The sequence below is a fragment of the Calypte anna genome, chromosome 25, assembly GCF_003957555.1.
Source record: "Calypte anna isolate BGI_N300 chromosome 25, bCalAnn1_v1.p, whole genome shotgun sequence".
Lineage (NCBI taxonomy): Eukaryota > Metazoa > Chordata > Aves > Apodiformes > Trochilidae > Calypte > Calypte anna.
In genome coordinates this window covers 959,974-982,358 of record NC_044270.1, presented here as the reverse complement: position 1 = coordinate 982,358, position 22,385 = coordinate 959,974, and the positions used below count along the sequence as shown (strand labels likewise).

The window sequence follows — 22,385 nt, the reverse complement described above, 5'->3', positions numbered from 1 at the left end:
CAATAAAGACTAAATACAAGCTAGGACTATTCTGCAATAAAATCTCCATGTAGATAATGGTCTTTCTTCAGATGGGTCAGTAAACAGTCATAGCTCTCTGATATCACTTAACTGAAATGGTATAGGAGAATTCAGCATTTTAAGCTTTGTGCCATCCTCTTTTTTCAATGTGTTAACAGTACAGAACTGCTCAAATCTGATTTTCAATGAAAAAAAATGCCAGGCTCTGGTCTCAACCCTTAAAGCTTATCAGCAATACAACGCACCGACATACTTTAAAAAAAAAAAAAGAGAATAAAAAAATAGCTGTAAAAACTCTAGCCCAAGTGTAGTGAACAGCATTCAAAGCTCCAGTGAAAAGGCATTCTGGAACTTAGTAAAAAAAGAAATGGCATCAGACTTACCTGATGTAGAGAAGAGTGTGCAGGAGAGGGTGATGGAGTAGGTCTGTGGACCTCCTCCTTTTATACAGAGCCCAAGATTGCCTGGGGGGCTGAGGCACGCTGCACCCATGAAGTCATAATCACCAAGCAGCCCAAATTTGAAGCACATTTAATTTTCCAAAGTGATGAAACTGTTTTTGCTTGCTGTTTGCAAAATCACCCTAAATCTCTGAAGAGCATGATATGCACATTCCAGCTTCCAGTTCTCTTTCATCTTGAAGCCTAATTGACCAGCTTCATTGCTGCTATCATTCCACCCTGCTCACTGGCATTTAAGAAGGAATTAAACTGGTTCTATTTATTTAGCACTTCTTTCATTATCTTCCCCTGATGATTTTAATCAGAGATAGAACTTGCTGTCATATACATGTTTGCAATAAAGTGCTTTAGATGTCAGCTGTAATCTAATCTACTCGTGTGTTTTGCAATGAAACGTTCAGTCAGGTGGAAGACACCTTCTCATCCTTTTCTCACCCACAGCCACAAAACCTGAGTGAGGTCCTCTACCTGCCAGATTCATGGGCATTCTCTACTGGGCTTTGATTTAGAAGTTCTGGTTTTTTCCTTGTGGTTTGGCAAGACCAGGAGAAAAGAGTATTTTAATACCTGAAACAGGGTGCAAACCAAAGGTTAAAATGTTCTTGGATTTTTTCCCTTGTTTTCCTTATTTTTTTCCCTTATTTTACACCTGGACTTGGCAAAGGCTCACAGAGATTATCTCACAGATTCAGCAATGTCGAATGGCTGCCAAGACAATAGGATTAAAAGTTCCTAGATGGACACTTCACAGCTCTGAAGGGTATAACACAAGTCAGTGGCAAAGCAGGTGAAAATTTCTCAGGTTCTTTGTGAAATTTTGTGTTTCTGTGTTCCACTGCATTCACTCAGTCTGTATCTTCTCTTTGTTCATATGATGAAGTATATTTTGCCCTTAGCTCTGCTGCTTCACATTACAAAGGAACTGAAGTAAAGTTGCACTAGAGGATATCACAGAAAAATTGCTTATTTCCCAGATTTTCTTGGCAACTGGCAGTAAAAGCAATGGATTTATCTAATTGGTTATTGCAACAATGGATTGCATATTTTTTCTCTTCTTTCCTGACTATCAGGGCATCACCTGCAGACTCTGTGTTGTTGCAGAGCCCGATTTTGACTGACAAGATTCCAGCTGACTTGTTACTTGGAATTACTCAGCCTTCCCCAATACTTAGTGGGGTGGGACAAGAATTTCTGCAAGATATTTCATCCCATCTCAGATGCTTACCTTAACAGAATTGGTATGACCAGGAAAACATAACAATTTGAATTTTGTTGTGTATGCAGATAGACAGCAAGCTCAACTGAAACACCCAGCTTTTAAACAGGGAAGGTTTGATGAGATGTGTCCCACCCATATTACCAAAGTCTGAAATTCTCTGTAATAAACTGCCTGGTCCAGCCTCAGAAATCCTCATTTGCCCACGGATGGGTTGCTTGGTAAACAATAAGTAGTGCAACATTTGTACCAGAAGTGCTGCTTAAATTAAAAATGGTTTTTTTTTTTCAGACTTTGAAGTGGCCTTAGGGGATAACAAGAGCAATAATATGCTCAGGGGTGGTACATTTTTTTTTCTAGGCGTTTTTCAGATTTTCCCAAACCCTCCTTAATAGTTTATGCATGAAGAGAGGAGTCATTATTGTAATCTAACTACATAGTTGGACTCAAGCATTTTGAAAGGTATTTATTAAATTGTACTTGTCAAGAGCATTCTTTCTGTTTCCTTCACCAGCTCCTGATTTCTAACCTTAGGATTTCAGATAATTTTCTTTTACTATTTAAGTTTTCATTTATTCATTTAAGTCTGTGTAGTATCCTTCAAAGCTGATATTATATTAATATCCAGCCCCTTCAGTGTCTGTAGCACAAAGATCTGCAGCATCTCTCTTGGTCCTCATGTTTTAAAAGCTTTTCCTAGGACTTTCCCAGTCTAACTATGGGTGATCAGCCTTTCTTCTGTGCCTTAAAGTTATGCTCAGCCTCCTAAATGTATATATATCTAAAAGGTTGTGTGTATTCTGCCTAAGAAGTTTGTTAGATGTTTATCACTGTTGGTTGTGACCAATGAATTTACCTCTAGGATGTGAAGAAACCATACAGCTGGGTAGTCTGGGAGACAAGGCTTGGATCCGGAGGAGTTTTAAAAAGTGCTTTGCAGTGGATCTTCTGATTTTTCCCCTGAATCATCCCATGCAAATCTTCATTCCAACTTCATATGAGGATTGCTGACTTCACAAGAAAGGCACCGTGTTTTATATCAATTACACTTTATCTAGCATGGGTAAGGAAGGATGGAGAGAAAACCTGCATATGAAAGCAGATGGCAATTATGATTAGCATTTGAGCCACCATCATTATGTCACCCATAAAAGAAGAGGTAAAGAAAAGGAGCCAGCATAATTCTCCTGTCATTCTACTGTATTTAAAGGAACGTTACGGGGAATGAATCTTGCCAATTAAGTGCTAAGATGAAAGAAATATTTGTTTTGTAATGTACATTTCATGTGGCGTGAGAATTTGAATCAACTAATAAACATAAATATTGAGCAAAACTCTTTCATCATTTTGAGGTGAACCATGTGTGATAAATATGAGCTGGTGTTAATGGGAGTCTCAGGTACCTCAGGCAGGTTGAGGAACTTATAAAAAGCCCCTCCTCAAAACCACCTTTTGTTTATTTCTCTTCCTGCCTTCTTCGAAGAGCCAGGCACTTTCTAGATATCAAACTGTTCTTTTTCTGTAAATTAAAATTTGTCCTCTCATTTATGAAGAGACAATTTGAATGCAGATTTTAAGGGCTAAGATGGTATTTCTTTTTTCAAGATGGTATTTTTAGTGTCCTTGCCCATACAAGGAGGTGGAACTAGAGGATTTTTAAGGTCCCATCCACAGATGAAACCATTCTATGATCTTCCACATTGGATTGTATAGGAGTTGCCAGCTCTTCACCAGCTCAGTTTGGAGCCTTACAATCTGCTAAACAGATATCAAAACCTTAGACTAAAGTTCTACAAACTGCTCTGTATTCCTGCCCCACAAAGGCTTCAGACACTGCTGTGTTTCATAGAGGATTTGTCCTCCTTATAGTTAATTGTCTGGCCTTCCAGTTGCTGCTTCAAATTAGTTTGTATGTGAAAAAAGCCAAAGCTTGAAAAGGATATAAGCAAAACTTCCTTAATTACAGGAAAGAGTGCCCAGGTGCCAGGTGAGGCTTAGGCACTTCATCCAATAACACAAAGCAGCAGGATTTTTACACCAATTTTCAGATAATGTGGAACTGACATTTATCAGTAAGGAATAGGATAAAACCAGCCATCTCTCTGAGAAAGCATGTGGCTTTCTATATTCCACTAAGAAACTGTTAACTATCACTTAAAAATCCTTTAATTACAGGGCTTATACAAACTTGAGGAATTTCATCCACAGCAGCAAGTAGCTCTTGGTGGGTTAACTAAAATTAGGTGGGATGGATCTGGGTCTAGATTAGGGTTTCAGAGGATCCAAACTGCTCTGCCTTTCCCACTTCCACAAGAGCTAAGCTGTTTTTCCTGCTGCAGGGGAATTTGTGCTGTGTTCTGCTTACACTTAGTCATGCTTCCAGTTGGCCAAGTCATGTCCAGCACCAATAGCTGCAAGGAGCTGATCTCAGGGCGGTGGCTCAACCACCACTCATTGTCCTCACCTTGCCAGCTCTGATACTTAGTTCCTTCCTTCAGGACAGCTTAGCAGGATCCCTGTCAGCACCCAAACTAAAAGGCTCCTTTTGTTACGGGAGCTTTTGTGACGGTAGTCTTGACCACAACAGATTTTCTTACAGATTTTCAAGTCCCAGCAGCAAGCAGAACATCCCTTCTGGCTGTTGTAGAAGCTGTGGTGTCTTCTCAATGGAAGAGCTATTTAATTCATCATGTAGAAAGTAGATTTCCAGCTGACTTTTTAGGTGATGAGTATTGAGAGGATACAGAGCATGGATGTGGGTATGTGCAGCAGCTCTTGCCTTTCCTCTTATTCTGCCCTCAGTTTGAGGTTGGATGTTCTCTGAACACTGTTACATTATGTTCAGCCATATTTCTTCCTGCAATAAAATAATGTAGCCTAAGATCTTTTGGCATGCAAACCACATGAAGAAAACTATACTGTGAGATAAGCATCTGCTTGAATCCGGAGATGGTTACATGTGTTACTGATAACATGAAAAGATACACCAGGTACAGTGCAGTATTTTTGTTCAGTTTTAGGCTACCTGTATAATATTTACTCAAATTCTATTTGTATTTAATCTGTACATAATTTGAACAGAACCAAAACAGTCCCAAATCCAAGGATTCAATCAGATATCCGATGAAATTATGCACAGGGTCCTTATTGTGGTTTTGAAGAAGTGTCATATGCACACAGCCAGAATTTTGGAGAGCAAGAGAACTTCGTAGCATGGATCTATGTGCTAGAGAACCACAGAATCTGAGATTCATTAAATATCATTCACCAGTCTTCCATTAAGAGTTATGGAGGTGTAATTGTTTGTGTTATATTGGATTAGAAATCTGCAGGGGAATAAGCAAGAGCTTGATTTTCAGAGTGTAAATTCTCACTTGTAGTGCAAAGAATCATCTCACTCAAGAGTGAGGAGTCTAATAAAGCAATGTGTAGAAAGAAGGTTCCTGTTCATCTATGGCCAGCATGTTGTGACCATGTTGATGTAATTCAGTGGTAAAACATGCCTAGCAAGGGCTCCTCATGGAGACTTTCACTATGTGGGAACAGTTTGCACAATATTATTGCAGCCAGTTGTACAACCATCAGCTTTACCCAGAAAAGTTGGCAAATTTCAGACACAAACACAAAACCACAACACACTTATTTTAAAAGATGCAACAGAATTTTAATGAGAATGAAAAGAACAAAAATATATTGCAGTATCAAGAACGTATATCCGAGATGTCAAAACCAAATGCATTTTGGAAGTTGCTGTTAATGTCTTGCTGCATTCAGTCACAAGTTTGATAAAGTAGAACATAGCAGGGAATTGAATCCATGAAGATATCAGGGAAGAAAGCAAAGGATATAAAGCAGTTGCAGAGGGTGCAGGAGGCATTCCACTGAACAGGATTTCTGAGTGCTTTCACAAAGCCATCACTCATCTGCTCACTGGCAAACCTACATTTTGGTTTTCACTTGTACATTATTCAGGTTTTCCAGGTGTGTTTAGCAGGGCCCGCAGCTGCCACGGCTGTACCTGTTGTACCAGTAGGAGTGAGGGCTGTAATAGCCAGACCCATAGGGTCTACCATAGCCATACAGACCCCTGGAGCCCAGATAGCTCCCATAGCCCCCCAGACCCCCATAGCCCAGAGAGCCATAGCCCCCATAGCCCCCATATCCATACAGACCCCCATAGCCCAAGGAGCCGTAGCCCCCATAGCCCCCATAGCCCCCATAGCCCCCAAGGACGGGAGCTCCAGAGGATCCCACTACGGAATCCTGGGGGAAGGAGCTGAGGATGGGGCCAGGGAAGGTGACAACGACTGGAGGTGGCTGGATCAGAGTGGTGGAGTCAGGGCACTGACGGACACAGGGCTCGTTGCAGCTGTCAGCCAGGGGCTGGGGGCGGAAGACGCCGCAGGCAGAGGTGGAGCACAGGTCGTAGCAAGACATCTTGCAGGGGTGGAGGCAAGCTGCAGCAGACACTGAGGAGGAAATAAAAGTCACAAATTTAAAATGAAAAAATCGTATGAAAGCTGGACATATGAACCGTTAACTTTCAGGTCTCCTTTTTTTGCAAAAATATTATTCAGCACTTTACTTTGCAAATTGCTTCCACTGTGCTTTGCAGCCACTTTTACAATATCTGTGTCTAAAAGGTCATTTCCAGTTTTTTTTTTACTAGCAAAACTATACTAACAGTATAACCTGATAACCAGCAAGATTCATAAGGCAAATTAATGGTTGCATGGAAGAATAACTCTAGAATATTGACTTGTAATGTATTTTAAGAAGGAGTAACGAAAAATTATGCTTGCAATATGCTGAACTTGCTATAAACCTGGGTTAAACAAGGCATTCCCTGCCCTGAAATACTTGTAAAGGAGATTGAGAGTTACAGGATGTGTGAAAAGATTATTTGCCTGATTTTCCAGATGGGAAACTGGGATGCTCAGATAACTACACCTAGGTTTCTACTGCAGATGGTTATGCTGAGATCGGAGATCTTCAGAAAGGATGTCACTGTAAGTTCTCATCCAACCTAAAAGAAGACCCATGGAAGGACTAGGAATCAGTATTTTCCATGTACCATTTTTTTCCATACTAGAACCAATAAAATATTGTATTAGAAGAGACTTGTGGAGATCAACTGCCTGCTGAAAGCAAGGGCAATATAAAGACTATGCTAGGATTTCCTAGTTTCATCTCTATTTTCCTATAGTTCTTCAGATGATACTTCCATATTCTTCTTGATCAGGCCTGTCCCCTCAACAAATACATACATAAACATAGACACACATCAAAAAGTTACCCGTAAAATCCTAAAAAAAATTCCTAGTAAACGGATAATTCCAATCTCAATTGAAACAGGTAGAAAAGAGATACTCAAATTTTAGGAAAGAGATCAGATAGAATGACACTTACCTTTTTCACAGAGGTGAATAAAGCAAGGAAGGTAGAATGAAGAGCACTGAGCTGGGAAAGCTTTTATACCATTCCCTAGATCATGGGGATCACCCAAGGCATAATTTGTGCATGTGCATAATTGGGGCAAACCCAAAAGTAATATGACACATAGGTCCTCAAAGTTTTGCTGACTATTTGTTTATTTGTTGGTTCAAGGTCTCATGAAATTTGATAGGTTCATTTCATCACAGAAGGCTCTTTCATCTCACCTGGTTACATGTCATATTCATTCCTGTTATCATTCCATTCACATCCTTGGTGTTACAACAGGAATTATACTAATGATCTTAGCTTCTTCGTTATTAATGGCAAAACATGGCTGCTCACAGCCTGACCTGATGTGTTCATTAGAACAACTTTGGGGTCCTCATCTTCATAGAATCATAGAATTGGCTGGGTTGGAAGGGACCTCAGAGATCATCGAGTCCAACCCTTGGTCTTTATCATTTGAACTTTGAGCTATTTAATGTGAGACCAACTCTGCACCCAAGGGAGTCATAGAGAACATCCTGTGGTCCATAAATGTTTTCCTGTTGTTTGACTTTTGCTCCTGAGGACCACACTGGCTTCATCTAATGAATGAGTGACTTGGGGAAATGCCTCTTGTTTTCTTCATTGTGCATTCAGCCCTGAATTATTCCTCCTGTCCTTTGCTCAAACATTGGCAACTCCTCTGGACCATTTAAAGCAGAAGGCAGAGACAAAACATCCTTTTAAACTACTTTGATTTCCCTAACAGATTTCTCTCACTCTATTTCAGCCTAGGCTGGAATCTAGAGACAAGCTAATCCTTACCCTTTTGGTTCTTGAGATTGCAAGGCAATGTGGGGCATTTCTCACCCACATTATCTGTCTTCTGATACAAAATCTTTCAGGGATTTATCTTTAGTCCCATCTTCAGATCAAGAAATATTGAAGACAACTGAGAAAAGAAATGAAATTGGACAGAACTAGCAGCAGCTTGCTAAAGCTATCTGGAGACACACCACGACAGAGAAAACATCTGCATGGAAAAAGGCTGATAATTGATAGAATTGTAACATCTCAAGTAAATAATTAAATCCTCTGCTTCGGTGGTCTGATTGCAACCGAAAATGAGAAAGCTACACCAAGTATTTTATTTCAAAGTTTATCTTTCATTCTATACCGAAAGCAACTGGAGATAAACAAATCCCCAGTATTTAGTCATGAACTGATTATACCAAGGACACAAATACCTTGACTTACATATTTTAATGTGTTTTCATTTCGTAATTGTTAGGCACCTAAATCCAGGTACATGGCTTTAATCTAATTTTAAGAATGCATTCTCAAACCATTAGTGGGTAGTTTGTGCTGTTTGAAAAGATTTGCTCTCTGGAAGCTTGAAATGTTTTATTGTCCAGAAAAAAACTTCCAACCACCTCAAAGGCTGGGAAACCCACCTCATAATTTAGAGATAATCTATGTCACAGAGTCAGTAATATTAAATAATACATCTATAAAGAAGGGACGTACCAGCTTTTGTTTTGCATGGTGCATTGCAAGTTCAGCATTGTTCCCCACTCACAAAAACTGCCAGCTCAGCCCTGACTTTGGGCTTGCAGGAACATCAGTGTATTACAGGAGGTCATGAATTCCTGAGAATCAAAGTCAAGAATTCAAAGTCCTTCTGTCACATTTCAATTTTTATACCAGTGCATCCATTTGTACTGAAAAACCTTGGGTTTCCTCAGCCCTATTAGATATTTTCAAGAACCATCTTTATACTGACAACAAGCCAACAATATCTGGAAAAAATCCATTTGGGATCTCAAATCCCTTTGTAGCTTTAGTTAACCAGAAACTCGTTCCTAGTTCATCTCTCAAAAAGCAAAAGCAAATCCCAGGAAGATGAAGTTCTCCTCCACATCTCCTGTGTGAAATTCTTCAGATGCAGCCCTATGCATTTTTGTAAGAGAATAAAACCTTGAGTGAGTGACTGATTGATGGACTGATGGATGGATGGATGGAGAAATTGGTTCAGCTCATATCTGCATGAAAAGAGTTCCTAGCACTACAAAATGAAGGATTTCACCATTTTTTCTGCCTAAGGTTAAATTTCAATTTCTACATAAGCCCTAATAAGAGACTGAAGCACACATTGCAGGTCCCCAGAGGAGCCTAATTGTTCCCACTTTACCATCAGCTCCCAAGGGTGCTGTGTCCTTCAGCTGTGGGTGGGGAAGTTAAACATGCAGAAACCATCCCAAACTTTCTGCATAGCACATTGACAGTCTTTAACTTCTGTCCTGGCAGGTTGTAATGTGAATTACATATACTTAAACAAAAATCTTGCCCATGACAGCATCTTGTAATTCTGATAAATCCACACTCTGCGTGTGTTAATACAAGATTAATAGTTAATGGTTTAGTAATTTGTGTGGTAGTTCCAAAGAAGTGACTGGAATAGTTCCAGGTATTAATTTTCCCCAAGACGTCACAAGATGAAATAATTCTCTATAATCTAAAGTAATGTTTAGGTTCTTATTACAAATAAATTTGAAAGGACTCATAAACTCCAATAATGAACACTGCAATTTCATCATCTCAACAGGTTACACATGTTTGGAATTGGAGCGGGCAACCAATGTTGATCTTGGACCTCTGATATAAAAGCTCTTCTCTCTCACTGCTCTTCCAAACACTTCCCTTGACTTCTTAGTGACTTGGGTAAGTCTGATTCTTCTCTGTTGCTATCAGTGTAACTTTTTATTTCTGATTTTAACCTCAGTTGGACGTCTACTGTTCATACTGTTAAGTGTATCTGCATTGGGACAGAGATGCTAATGCTGGCTTTGGGGTGGCAGATCAACCTATTTGGTGTGTGGCCTTGTCTGTGTCAGAAATACTTGACCCTGGAGTGACTTGATGATGTCCTTAGGAATTTGGTTTAGTTTCATGAACTACTGTGAGGAACAGGGAGTTAGACTCTACTTCCTACTTGAGAAACTCTGTTTCTCAGTTTGTAAATGAGGTTCAGTGTTCAATAAATGCATCATCACTGCAGGCAACCCGAAATGAGTGATGTATCTGAGAAGGTTGTCTGTATTATCCTGGTACTGCAAATCTTCTGGATCTCCTTTACTTTCTTGCTTTCTTTTTCCTCCTCAGAACCCTGCTAAGGACATGTGCAACATAGTGAGTGGAGTAGAGTAAAAGAGTAAAATCACCCTTGGAGAAAAGATTGAAGTTTAGAGAGAATATAGGGTGAATTCTTGCTAGGAGCCCTGGTTTATCCTGGAAATAATAACTGGAAATAAGTTTTCTGGAAGACATTAGGAGCTAAAACACTACTTATATTGAAGTTGCCCAGGCTGTATGCATTCAGAGGAAGCATAGGTGAGAACTGGGGTAATGATGCTATCATCTTTCTTTTATTGTCTTGTCAAATGGCTTTCTGAGCAATCCAGGCAATGACAGTCCTATAATCTGTTGTTTCTACAACTCTCAGCAAAATTGGGATGAGTGGGAAGAAGAAGCTACTGTAATTAAATTACATATAAACTGCATCTCATGTAAACTTACTGAAATTTTTTCTACTGACTCATCAAATGAACTTGAACAAAGTCATTTTGGTCTCTCAGTTTTTGCTTCTCAGTTTTCAGTTTAAGGTGTAGAAATATATCTCAGTGCCTGCAGCATATTCATGAGGGACAACGCTTTCAGAGCTGAGCAGAACATCTCCCTTTGCTTCTGTATGCATAGACATCTTCTAGACATTTTTTGCAATTCTGCTTATAGAAAAGAGAGGATTACAATGGCAAAGTGCAATTTATTTCCTCAAAACCCCGCATTTGAACATATTAATGCAAACTGTTGAATTTTGAAGTCTTTTTGAAGTCTTCTATTTATTCTAATCATCAGTGTCTGCTGCAGCTTGCCTCCATCCCTGCAAGATGTCTTGCTACGACCTGTGCTCCACCTCTGCCTGCGGCGTCTTCCGCCCCCAGCCCCTGGCTGACAGCTGCAACGAGCCCTGTGTCCGTCAGTGCCCTGACTCCACCACTCTGATCCAGCCACCTCCAGTCGTTGTCACCTTCCCTGGCCCCATCCTCAGCTCCTTCCCCCAGGATTCCGTAGTGGGATCCTCTGGAGCTCCCATCCTTGGGGGCTATGGGGGCTATGGGGGCTACGGCTCCCTGGGCTATGGGGGTCTGTATGGATATGGGGGCTACGGGGGCTATGGCTCTCTGGGCTATGAGGGCCTGGGCGGCTATGGAGGCTATCTGGGCTCCAGGGGTCTGTATAGCTATGGTAGATCCTATGGGTCTGGCTATTACAGCCCTTACTCCTACTGGTACAACAGGTACGGCCGTGGCAGCTGCGGGCCCTGCTAAACCTGACAGAAATATCCTTTGAGTAAGGAATAATTGGCAACTGCGAGATACCACCTGGATTCACAGCACTGGTCCCAAAGGAGATGTCATGAAGTCCTCATCCCTGCCACCCCACTGCAGTGGAGCTGGGAACACATTGCATGTCCTTAAGTTCTTCGTTGTCTCTACTCATAGTCTTTGAGGATTGTTTCCTTCTGTGTGTATAATGGGCAGCATAAAACATTTAATTTATATTCTTATAAAATGGCATTTCACTGTCCAGTAAAAGAAGAACAATTATAGGAGGAAATGCCTCTGCTGCATATTCTTCATATTTTACAAAGTTTTTCTCTGAATCTTTATTTCTCATTAAAATCTACTCTGCATTTAAAAAAAAATACAGCTTTTTGTTTTAATTTCTTCTGCTATGGATAAAATCTTTCCTTCCATTTCTGTAAGGAAAACATCCTTACAGGGGATGAGGATCAGACTGAAAACCACAGGTGAAATCACTCATCTCAGTCACCCTTTGTTGCACTCTGTGCACACCTCTGGGAGCAGGAATCCTCCCTTCCCAGCTGACCTGGGTTACAATAATTCCATTATGGTTAGAAAGAAAACACATTAACCTTCCATTCCATAATGAGCCACTAGAAGGTCTTTTTTGACCACAGCAGGATCAGAGCCGGTGGCTCAGCTGAAGCTGGATTAAAACAGATTATGGGGAAAAGGAGGACAGATGAAGCCCTCAGGTGTGAGGGATGCTCCTGAGTCAGAAGGGATTTAGGGAGGTGGGAAGGGTGTGTCGAAGTGTATTAACATGGAGCTCTGTGAGAGAGAGTGTTGGAGGAGCTGCAAAAAGGAAAAAGCCTTCAGAGGTGGTGTCTCTAGTGGACCTTTTAGATAAGAAACATCATTGGAGAGCCTGAAAATCAGAGCTGCTAGAAATGGAAGTTTCTGTTGGGAGAACTTCGCATGCAGAAGAAATTGGGAAACACAACAACAATGCTGAGGTAATGAGTTTGTCTACATTTGAAGCTTCCAGGCACCATAACTCTGTTCTATCTGTTCCAGCTTTTCTTGCTAATGTAGTTGAATGAAGGGTAGCTGTGTGGAGTAGGTGTTTTTCCATCAGAAAATATATCTAAAGCCTTAGACTTCATGATTAAACAGAAAGATGATTACCCACACTTCAGATTTAAGTTCTACTGTCTGGCCCAGGAAACTTTCCTTAAGGATTTGACAGTAAATTAAATCAAATCAACTTTCTGCAGAAACTATTAGTGGGGACAGAGTTTAAGTATTTGAGAGCCCGAAGTTCAAAGAGATTGATCAAAGATTTACCTGAAAGAAACTTCTACTGAAGTCTAATGTTTTCAGGAAAAAGTTTAAAATTACTTTTCTTTCTCTACCACTATTAACCTGTAACTGGTGGGTGTACAACCAAGAAGCCAGATTGATCTAAAAATTTCTATAATCTTCAAATGAAAAATGAGAAGGGCAGGACAGTAGTTCCTTCTGAGCTGAGGGCTTCACACTGCTTTTGTCCATTTGAGATCCATGATTTTGGGGGCAGGATATTCACCTACACAGTTTAGACTTCTCCCAAAACAAATAACAAGGGTAAAAACATGAGAAAAAGCCCACCAGACCATGGCAACTTCAATGCAATAAACTTTTAATGACAGTGAGAAAAGAAATACATTTTCACAGCCTTCAAGATGTACATGGCTGTTTAAAAGCCAAGGAAGCATTCACATGGGATTGACTATCTGTCTTCTTAGCTGTTCAGTTGAATCAATGGGAACAATTTAAAGCAACTTTGTCACGTGTTTACTCCAGAAAATAAGAAAATGTGAAGGGAGGAAGGTTGAGGCAGAAACTGAAAGTACAAATTTGGAGAACTTCAAAAGGGGCTGAAGAGATACAGCTCTGCGATCTTAGAACAGAGCAGCGGAGGTTCAGACCTCTTCAGCTATGAAACCATCATGTTTCATTTGTCAGCTGTACCTCACTTGGGATTTTAATTTGGGATTTAGCAGGGACCACAGCTGCCACGGCGATTCCTGCTGTATCGGTAGGAGTAAGGGCTGCAAGAACCAGAACTATAAGATCTCCCATAGCCATAGTGGCCCCCATAGCCCAGAGAAGATCCCCCATAGTTGAGGGAGGAGCCTCCATAGCCATACAGACCTCCATAGCCCAAGGAGGAGCCCCCATAGCCCCCAAGACCTCCATAGCCCCCCAGACCACCATAACCCCCCAGGCCCCCATAGCCCAGGGAAGATCCATAACTCCCCAGACCCCCATAGCCCCCAAGGATGGGAGCTCCAGAGGATCCCACAACAGAATCTTGGGGGAAGGAGCTGAGGATGGGGCCAGGGAAGGTGACAACGACTGGAGGTGGCTGGATCAGAGTGGTGGAGTCAGGGCACTGGCGGACGCAGGGCTCATTCCCGCTGTTAGCCAGGGGCTGGGGGCGGAAGACGCCGCAGGCAGAGGTGGTGGCCAGGTCGTAGCAAGACATCTTGCAGGGATGGAGGGAAGTTAGTCTGTAAAACATGGTCATTTATGTTAACAATAAAGAAATTCGAAGCATGAGGATGGGCTGAAGCAGTCCAAGAGGGTATCAGCAATAAATCTGGGAAGGAAACATTTTCTATTGCTATTATTTCTAGCACTGCAATCGGGAAGATTGTTTTGACTTCAGTAAGATAAATTCATGCACTTCTCAATTGTACCTTTGTTTCCAGATGCATTAAATTTTCATAATGCTACACTGTAATTAGTTGATGGTTTCTGCTTAATAAGTTTGATCTTCTCTGTTAAAAAAACCCATCAGAACTGTGTTAAATGTAGCCATAGACAACCATGTACATGAAAATACTCTTTATCTGCTAAAATAATCAAGGAATTCTTTGAAGTTTTAAAATGTTACAAGTTTAAGATTCAAACTATCCCTTTTGTAGAGCCTATCTTTACAGGGCCTGGTAACAAATGAGGAACCAACCCTTTTATTTCTAGCTGCAAACAATCTACCCATCACTGGCAGTAACTGAAGAGGACTTGGGTCCTAAGTTAAATATCAAAGAGTTCTTGACAGCAAGTTAAGTTTAGCAAAGTTTAAGCAAAATCCAACCTACCTGCTTCACAAAGGCGAGTAAGGTGAGAGAAGTGGATAAGAAAGACCTGATGCAGAGAGCTTTTATACAGCTCTGATGATTGCCTGGAGGACATTAGGCATCCGATACCTGACTTCGTAATTGGGTACCAACCCCAAATTGTAGGACACGTGGTTTCTCAAAGTGCTGAAATTGTTTTTACTTAATGCATGTGCATTGCAGGCACTTCAAACCCACACACAGTGTGACATGCACACATCACCAACAACCTCTGTATTGTCTCCAGGCTGTATGCGTGGGATTGGTTTTTGTTATTCCACTGCTCTCTTTAACATTAGGGGAGGAAATAAGCTGACTCGATTCATTGAAGTCTTGGATTATTAGGATCACAGGAAGACATCCATTTCTTTTGTCCAGCAACAGATCTTTTGGTGTAATCAACAAACAAAATTGAGTAACAAGGATAAAAACACCTTTCTGCAAGCTTAGCACTTTTGCCTCCAACTACTCAATGCAAGGCAAGCACAGTAATCAAAAGCATCTTTTAAAGGCTTTTGGATGGTCCTGTACTAAGTTGTCTTTCAGTCCCAGAAGCAGAGAAATATTTCAGCTGGCATTCACAAGTGTATGGAAGCTGATTTTTCATGGCTCTTTGTTTTCCTTTATATTTTTATTGTGCTTTCTCCTCCTATTGTTAAGTGTTAAAGAGACAGGAGCATAAGACCAAGTGAAGGAAGTAGATCAGGTAATGAGACACAACTACTGAAAGGCATTCCAGCCTTGACACAATGAAAACAGACCTCATTGTAACCTGGTTTGGGGTTTTTTTGTTTTGTTTTTGCTGATAGTTCAGTTAAAATGAGCAGATTTCTGTTTCTGGACCAACGTACTCTTTAATAAAAGAGTCGATGAATTTATTTTGTTTTAAATCAAAGAAAGGAAGGTCAAGAAAATGTTATAAACAACAAACTGACTATGAGAAAGATCCAGGTAATCTTAACTCACCTATTTTAATGTGATAATCTCATAATAGTGGGGTGTGTGCAACAAGGCACACTTTTTATATAATTATGACACAGTAATGGGTGTTCATGAGGCACTTGAAAATCCCTTGGAATGTTCTTGTAAAATTTTGAGATGTTTTTTTTTTCATTACAGCTCAGGAAATCTCCGCACATATCTCCAGGTTTGGAAAAGCTTATAATTGAGAAATAATATGTGGTTTGAAGATAACCACGTTGATGATTATGATAAATGCTAATGATATAGTATTACAATAATGGCATAGACAAAGAAAGAAACCTCAGCAAAAGTCAGCATTAGCCTTGCCCAGTGAATTTCCATCTTACAATTGCTCTGTACAGAAAGATGCCACCAGTGATGGGGTTAGCTGCAAGATAAGTTGTAGACCAGGATCAAGGACTCCTGAGGAGCAAGCTAAAAATTAAGGGAAAATTCAAGAAAATGTACCCTCTCTAACTTGTGGATCAAACCAAGCTGAAAGTTTTGGGTGTCTCTGACTGCTTAGGATTTCAGATATGCACTGATGTCACTTTGATGACACTTCAATATCTAAAAGGTGTATTTTATTTCCTGTATATGCAAGTGAAATAGGAGTTGTAGGAATCTTTTAACACCTGAGAATGGACTTTGATTTAAGCAGGAGGTCTCAGCAGTTTTGAACAGCCAAGAGGTATCAGCAGACATGCCTGAAGAAGGGCAGAAATAAAACCTACAAGACAAGCAAATGGCTCTTATTCCAGCAAGAATTGCATATTCTGGGATAGATCCACTGAGCTGTTAATGCTATTAGACTGTGACTTGGTCTGTTGCTCTGAAATCCCACTTCTCAGCTCTCTTCTTCCTTTCAAAGAAGAAAGATGTTTGGTTTTTGGTTGGTTGGTTGGGTTTTTTTCCTAATACAGTTAAATTCAGGGCTTCTTATATATTATCATGGCTTGGCTTCCCAAATGAAGATTTAAGAAGGGGTCTCCCCACTCTTGCTGCAAGTGTGCTGGTGGCTGAAAAGGCCAATACACAGCAGAAAGTCTCCTGTGATGGGACAGCCAAGGTACAGTTCCTTCTGTGCTGTCTTTTCTCCTTGAGACTGATTCTATGTGTCACGGAGTCAGTCCAGTGGATGTTTAGGATTGTACAGAGGCAGCAGTGATAGCAGCATTCAAGGAGTCACAGGTTGTGGTGGTAGATGACCCATGATTCAGACTCATACCTTTTACAAAAAGACACAGCTAGCTCACTAAATCACAAAATTAGATATTAATTCAGCATAGACTTTGATTATTTTAGGGTTTTCTTTGTGAGTATTAAAAACACAGATATCTTGGGGAACTAAATTCAGCTTTAATCTGATTCTGAGGGTCAGAGAAAAACTAAGCCTGTTTTGGATGTCTGCCATACTGTGCCTGGGAATGCTCACAATATAATTTGATTCAGAGAGTACTGAGAATCCTCCATGGATTCCATCTCAGAAATAAACCTCAACACACAAAAAATATTGCCCATCTTCCTGAGGCTTTTATCTTTAAGAGATATTATATTTTAAGAGAACTTACATAAAGGACTTTGAAAGAAACCCCACACAACAGGCTGTTTCTGATAAACGTTCGAATATGATTGTCATAAAAGACAGCAAAAGAAGAATATTTAGGTATAAGTAGCTTACTACATGGGGCAACTCAGGAGAGAAAAACTGATACTAATTTCAGCTATCACTTTTTTAGATGAAAGAACCCGGTGTGATGTAATATGTGTGTTACGTTACATGATAATTGAAATCAAGTAATAAACAAAAGCACAATGAAACAATTTCATCACTTTGCAGAGCTATCAATACAAAAAATGTGCCGTGTCAACTACTTAGATCCACATTCATGAAACCAGCCTCTCATCCCTCAGGCACTCTGAACTGTATAAAAGCTCTCTCTACTCAGGGTTCTTCCAATCTTTCCTTCACTCACTCTTCTCACCTAATTGGGTAAGTCTGAATCTTCTCTTTACAACTATAGGAATAGCTCTTTGCAATACAATTTAATCAAGGATGGTCTCTTCTATTAGGAACTAGTGAGTAAAATACACTGAAAAGATAAAGCTTGCAAAACTGACTAAATGTGTTACGGGCCGTTGTTCTCTGCATTCAGGGTTGGCATTTAATTTCAAAGCAACTGAAAAACTTTGTGATATGGCAGCAAATTAAGTTCATTGTTAGTTCTCTTCCAACAGCTGAAGAAATGATGCAACTCTTTCAAAATGGTTTCCTCTTTGTTTATATGGGTAACAGGAAATTATTTGAAAAACTTAAATCTTCCTGGTTCAGAGTAACGCCAAGCTTAGAAGCAGAGTTTCCATTATCTCCAGTTTATTCTATTACAGATCACTCAAAGTGTTTTTACATTAACTGGAACAGAGATCAGGCACTGGCTTAGTAGACTGGGACACAGAAGAACTGAGAGCTACTGAAAATGCTCTGTAAGAGATTTATTTAATCAAGAGAAAGACATGTTGTGGAGGGAATGTAAGGAACCAACAAAGGAAACAATGGGTTTTTCATATCAATGGGGTCAAGTCTTTTTGGGTTGAGATTTTTGCAAAAGATTTCAGAGCCCAGAATCAAACCACTGTGGTGTTAAGCTAGTTGTAAATATCTTTTTGCCTTGAATGTTTGGAAATTTGGGATAATAGTTTTTTGCAATACCCTGGTAATGGTCCCATCAAACAAGTCACTGAGAAAATTTGAATAGATAATGACTTATAATCCTTGTTCTCACAAAGCTCAGCATAAAGGAGATCAGTGGGAATGAAGACTTAAGAGTAATGAAATCATGCATAACAACATACCCTATGCTTGGAGACCTTATCTTTGCTGATCCACTGACTCACAAAAGCATCTGAGCAAATAATTTTGCTGTTCTGCTTCAATTTTTCATTTGTATCTGACATGGGTAAATTGATGTACTTCAAAGCATTCTTGTCAGTAAACTCTATAGCACTTTTAATGCATGTAAATAATACCTTGTACTTGGTAAAATCACCTCTTGCAGATTGACCTCCATCCCTGCAAGATGTCTTGCTACGACCTGTCCATCAGCCGCCCCCAGCCCCTTGCTGACAGTGGGAATGAACCATGTGTCCGTCAGTGCCCTGACTCCACAACTGTGATCCAGCCCCCTCCAGTTGTTGTTACCTTCCCTGGTCCCATCCTCAGCTCCTTCCCTCAGGATTCAGTTATAGGATCCTCTGGAGCACCTGTCTTTGGGGGTTATGGGGGGTCCCTGGGCTACGGGGGTCTGTATGGATCTGGGGGTTCTTCTCTGGGCTATGGGGGACTGGGGGGATATGGAGGCTCCTCCCTGGGCTATGGAGGTCTTGGGGGATATGGGGGCTGGGGCTCTGGGGGATCTTCCCTGGGTTACAGGGGCCTGTACGGCTATGGTAGATCCTATGGTTCTGGCTCCTGGAGCCCTCTGTCCTCCCAGTACAGCAAGAACCGCCGTGGCAGCTGTGGGCCCTGCTAAATCCTACTGAGATATCCCTTGATGAAAGAAGATCTGGAAAATGCATCTTGATCCTCAGCTGAGGGTCCTGAATTAAGAGGCAGAGCATTGAAGTCTTCCACTTGATACAGTGGAGTGAGAACAGCTTTATAAATTACACTTTTCATTTCCTTCCCTATTTGTTTCTTCATACCCTTGCCCCTGTCGGTGGCCAAATTTGTAAGTTCACCACCATCAGAGGACCCTTTCTTCCCCTTGAAACTTCCACCACCTGGGAGAAAACTGAAGAAACAGCCCTCTTGAAGCCCGAAGGGACAAGCCTCTTCCATTCTGTGTCTTCCTCCACTGCCTTCTCTCCTGCACTGCAATAAAACAATTCTGCATCCAACTCCTGTCTGTCCATTTGTCCTTTCAAGGCCCAGCAATGGGGTCTGCACCTGCCCCCCACCAGCTGGGCCAGGGCAGTTTCTCAGCCCTAGCAGACACCAGCTGAGCTGCCTTTGGGCACACACACAGTCCTGCAGCTACGAAACTTCTCTTCCCATTCTTGCATTGCTACTGGTCTGAAATTATCCCTGCCTACACTGATTATTCTTGTTAGGAGAGAGGAGAGGGAAGAAAGACGGGGATCTACTGGAAAGAGTCCAACAGAGAGCTGTGAGGATGATTAAGGGACTTGAGCATCTCTCCTATGAAGAAATACTGAGACAACTGGGGCTCTTCAGCCTTGAGATGATTAAGAGGGGATCTTATTAATATCTATAAATATCTGAGGGGTGAGTATCAAGAGGAAGGGGAAAATATCTTTTAATTAGTGCCCAGGAACAAGGAATAATGGATTTTAGCTAGAACACAGGAAGTTCTTCAACATGAGGAGAAACTTGTTTTCTGGGAGCACTGGACCAGGCTTCTCAGAAAGGTTGTGGAGTCTCCTTCTCCGGAGACTTTCCAAACCCACCTGGATGTGTTCCTATGTGGCCTGCCCTGGATTATCCTGCTGTGGAAGGGGGGTTAGACTAGATGATCTCTAGAGATCTCTTACAACCCCTAGTATTCTATGATTATATGATATCTGTAGTTAGTCCATTTTTTTTTTAATTCTAGTTAATTAAGGGCTAAAATTCTTTTTGATTTTACATATTCCCAAATGATGTATTAGAAAACATCAAACTGTGTTCAAAGACAAAGTAAAAAGATGTGGCCTGAAGTTCTGTCAAGGCATATTCTGAAAAGGAACAGTAGGTAGTAGGCAGCAGGTAAACAATGGGAAATGATTTTTAAGATTGGTATCTGATGAACAAAGGTCAAACACTACCTCTCCTTTTTTTTTGTTTTTCACTGCTGTGACAACAGTCGCCTCAGGGAAGTTTTGGCTGAATCTAAGTCATCTGGGAGAAGTAAGAAGAATACAAACAATTGCATTGCAGAAGATTTACCTCTCTGTCTGAGAGTGTCTCAAAGAAAAGCTCCCTGCGTGAATGTACGTCTTGTTCTCAAGCCTCTGTCAGTACCATGGGTTAGCAAGTCTGAGTTTAACAGGTAATTTCAGTGTTCCTTCCAACCTTAAATGTAACTGGATAGGTCAGACAGTTGTGTGCCATAAATAGCAGCAGACTGAAATGAAATTTAGTCTATGATACTCACAAATCTTGCTTTTATTTTAAGAAAATACTATTTTATTTTTACTCATTAACAAATACTCACTGAGAATATTTTAGCCAAAAAAAGCCCTTGACTGAACGGTTCTCCATTCTCTCCATCTTCTCTGCCCTGACACTGTCTGCCCTCTTGGTTCTGGGAGAGGTCTGGAGGGGTCTAGGAAAGTACTGGAGCTTGCAGAGCCCAGACCTTGCCCCTGAGTGCCTGGGATGTGTGAGGAGCTGAAGCAGATGAGGTGGAGGAGAAAGGCTCCTTCCTACCTTTTGGGCACAGGGAAACTGGTCTCTGTCCCTGCTGCTGCTCTCCACCCTCACATAGCTTGAGGCAATGAATCCACAACCAAATTCCTGGCCTGTGTCACACCAGCCTTGCATCTGTTTGGCTCAGGCACCTCTCTTGTGCTGAGAAAAGTCCTCTTTGCCCCCAGCCTGAGGTAGATCCTGGGTCAACTTTCCAACACGTGGGTGCCTGGTTTCTTCTCCATTTCCCTTCTGCTCAACACCAGGGTCTTTGCAGTCAATGTCAGTCCTTAAGGGGCTTCAATGAGGTCATACATGATCACAACTGAACTCCTAATCTCCAGCTACCAAATTTCCCCTGCTTCTCACACCCAGCAGTGTCAGGCAGGTACCCAGCAGCACGCCATTAGACGTCTATTGTGTCAGACAGCAAGTGCCTAGCCCAAGATAACAAGATTGATGAGAGCTCTTAACAACTAGGTAACAAGATTACGTACTTTCCATCTGGGCTAGGTGCCTGTTCAGGGTGTGCTCATGTGTGATTGCAAGATAGTTCATAGACATACCCTTTCCACTGGTGTCTACTGTTATACAGGAGTTAAAGGAATGGAGGGAGAACATTACATAGGTTACTCAAGGATCTGTCACTGAAAACCTCTAATTATTTCTTTACATGAATGGTATTGGCACATAATCTAGAACCACTTGCTACTATTTGCTGATAACAAAAGCTGAGTGGCTCCAGTGGCAGGACCAGAGGCAACAGGCACCAGCTGAAACACAGGAGGCTCTGCCTCCAAACTGCCAAGACATGGCTGTGGCAGCTGGCTCTGAGTGACCCTGCTTGAGCTGGCAGCATGACAAAATGCCCTGCAGAAGCTCTTGCCAAAGGGAGCAGGCTGTGCTTTCTGAAGGCAGGGGTGTGTGAGTGGGTGTGAGTGTGTGCGTGTGTGAGTGTGTCAGAGAAATGAGGAGCACCGAGTAATAGAGCACGGGTGCTGAGAAGCAGAAAGGGAAGTAAAAGGGGAAGAGATGGGTGAAAAGGGGGGGATGGAGAAAAGGGAAAGAGCGAGAAAAGAAAGTGGAATTGGTAGAAGGAGAGGATAGGGAAGGAGAAAAGAGCAAGGGAAGTGGCCCTTCTAAAGAGCAAGGGCTCTTTTCCCTTTCCCTCTCAAGGGAAACCTTGCCGGCCTCCCGCAGAGCTGTGGAGGTACAAAGGGGCTGGGAGCATGGCACCCATCGCTCCGGATTGGCTCCAAGGCCAGGGGACGGCCCGGCTCATGGCCAGGGAGGCTGGAGGTCTGCAAAGGCCCTGCAGGGAGGGGAGCCGCCTGCCTTCCGGCAGCGAGGGTCCCTGGAGCTCTGGTG

The 22,385-nt window shown here is 41.5% G+C and overlaps 4 protein-coding genes across 4 annotated transcripts; 2 read left to right on the top strand and 2 right to left on the bottom strand.

Moving 5' to 3' along the window:
- Positions 1-5,685: 5,685 nt before the first annotated feature.
- LOC103534329 (scale keratin) lies at positions 5,686-6,135 on the bottom strand. Its single transcript, XM_008500274.2, has one exon. It carries the CDS (start codon positions 6,133-6,135, stop codon positions 5,686-5,688), a length of 450 nt encoding a protein of 149 aa, XP_008498496.2.
- Positions 6,136-11,066: 4,931 nt separating this feature from the next.
- On the top strand, positions 11,067-11,507 carry LOC103534330 (scale keratin-like). Its single transcript, XM_008500275.2, has one exon. The coding sequence runs from the start codon at positions 11,067-11,069 to the stop codon at positions 11,505-11,507; it is 441 nt and encodes a 146-aa protein (XP_008498497.2).
- Positions 11,508-13,521: 2,014 nt separating this feature from the next.
- Positions 13,522-14,013, bottom strand: LOC115599669 (scale keratin-like). The gene has a single exon (XM_030465154.1). The coding sequence runs from the start codon at positions 14,011-14,013 to the stop codon at positions 13,522-13,524; it is 492 nt and encodes a 163-aa protein (XP_030321014.1).
- Positions 14,014-18,687: 4,674 nt separating this feature from the next.
- On the top strand, positions 18,688-19,140 carry LOC103534331 (scale keratin). Its single transcript, XM_008500276.1, has one exon. It carries the CDS (start codon positions 18,688-18,690, stop codon positions 19,138-19,140), a length of 453 nt encoding a protein of 150 aa, XP_008498498.1.
- The last annotated feature ends 3,245 nt before the right edge of the window (positions 19,141-22,385 follow it).

Coding starts and splice junctions, on each gene's coding strand:
- LOC103534329 (XM_008500274.2), bottom strand. CDS start 6,135: ATGTCTTGCTACGACCTGTGCTCCACCTCTGCCTGCGGCGTCTTCCGC.
- LOC103534330 (XM_008500275.2), top strand. CDS start 11,067: ATGTCTTGCTACGACCTGTGCTCCACCTCTGCCTGCGGCGTCTTCCGC.
- LOC115599669 (XM_030465154.1), bottom strand. CDS start 14,013: ATGTCTTGCTACGACCTGGCCACCACCTCTGCCTGCGGCGTCTTCCGC.
- LOC103534331 (XM_008500276.1), top strand. CDS start 18,688: ATGTCTTGCTACGACCTGTCCATCAGCCGCCCCCAGCCCCTTGCTGAC.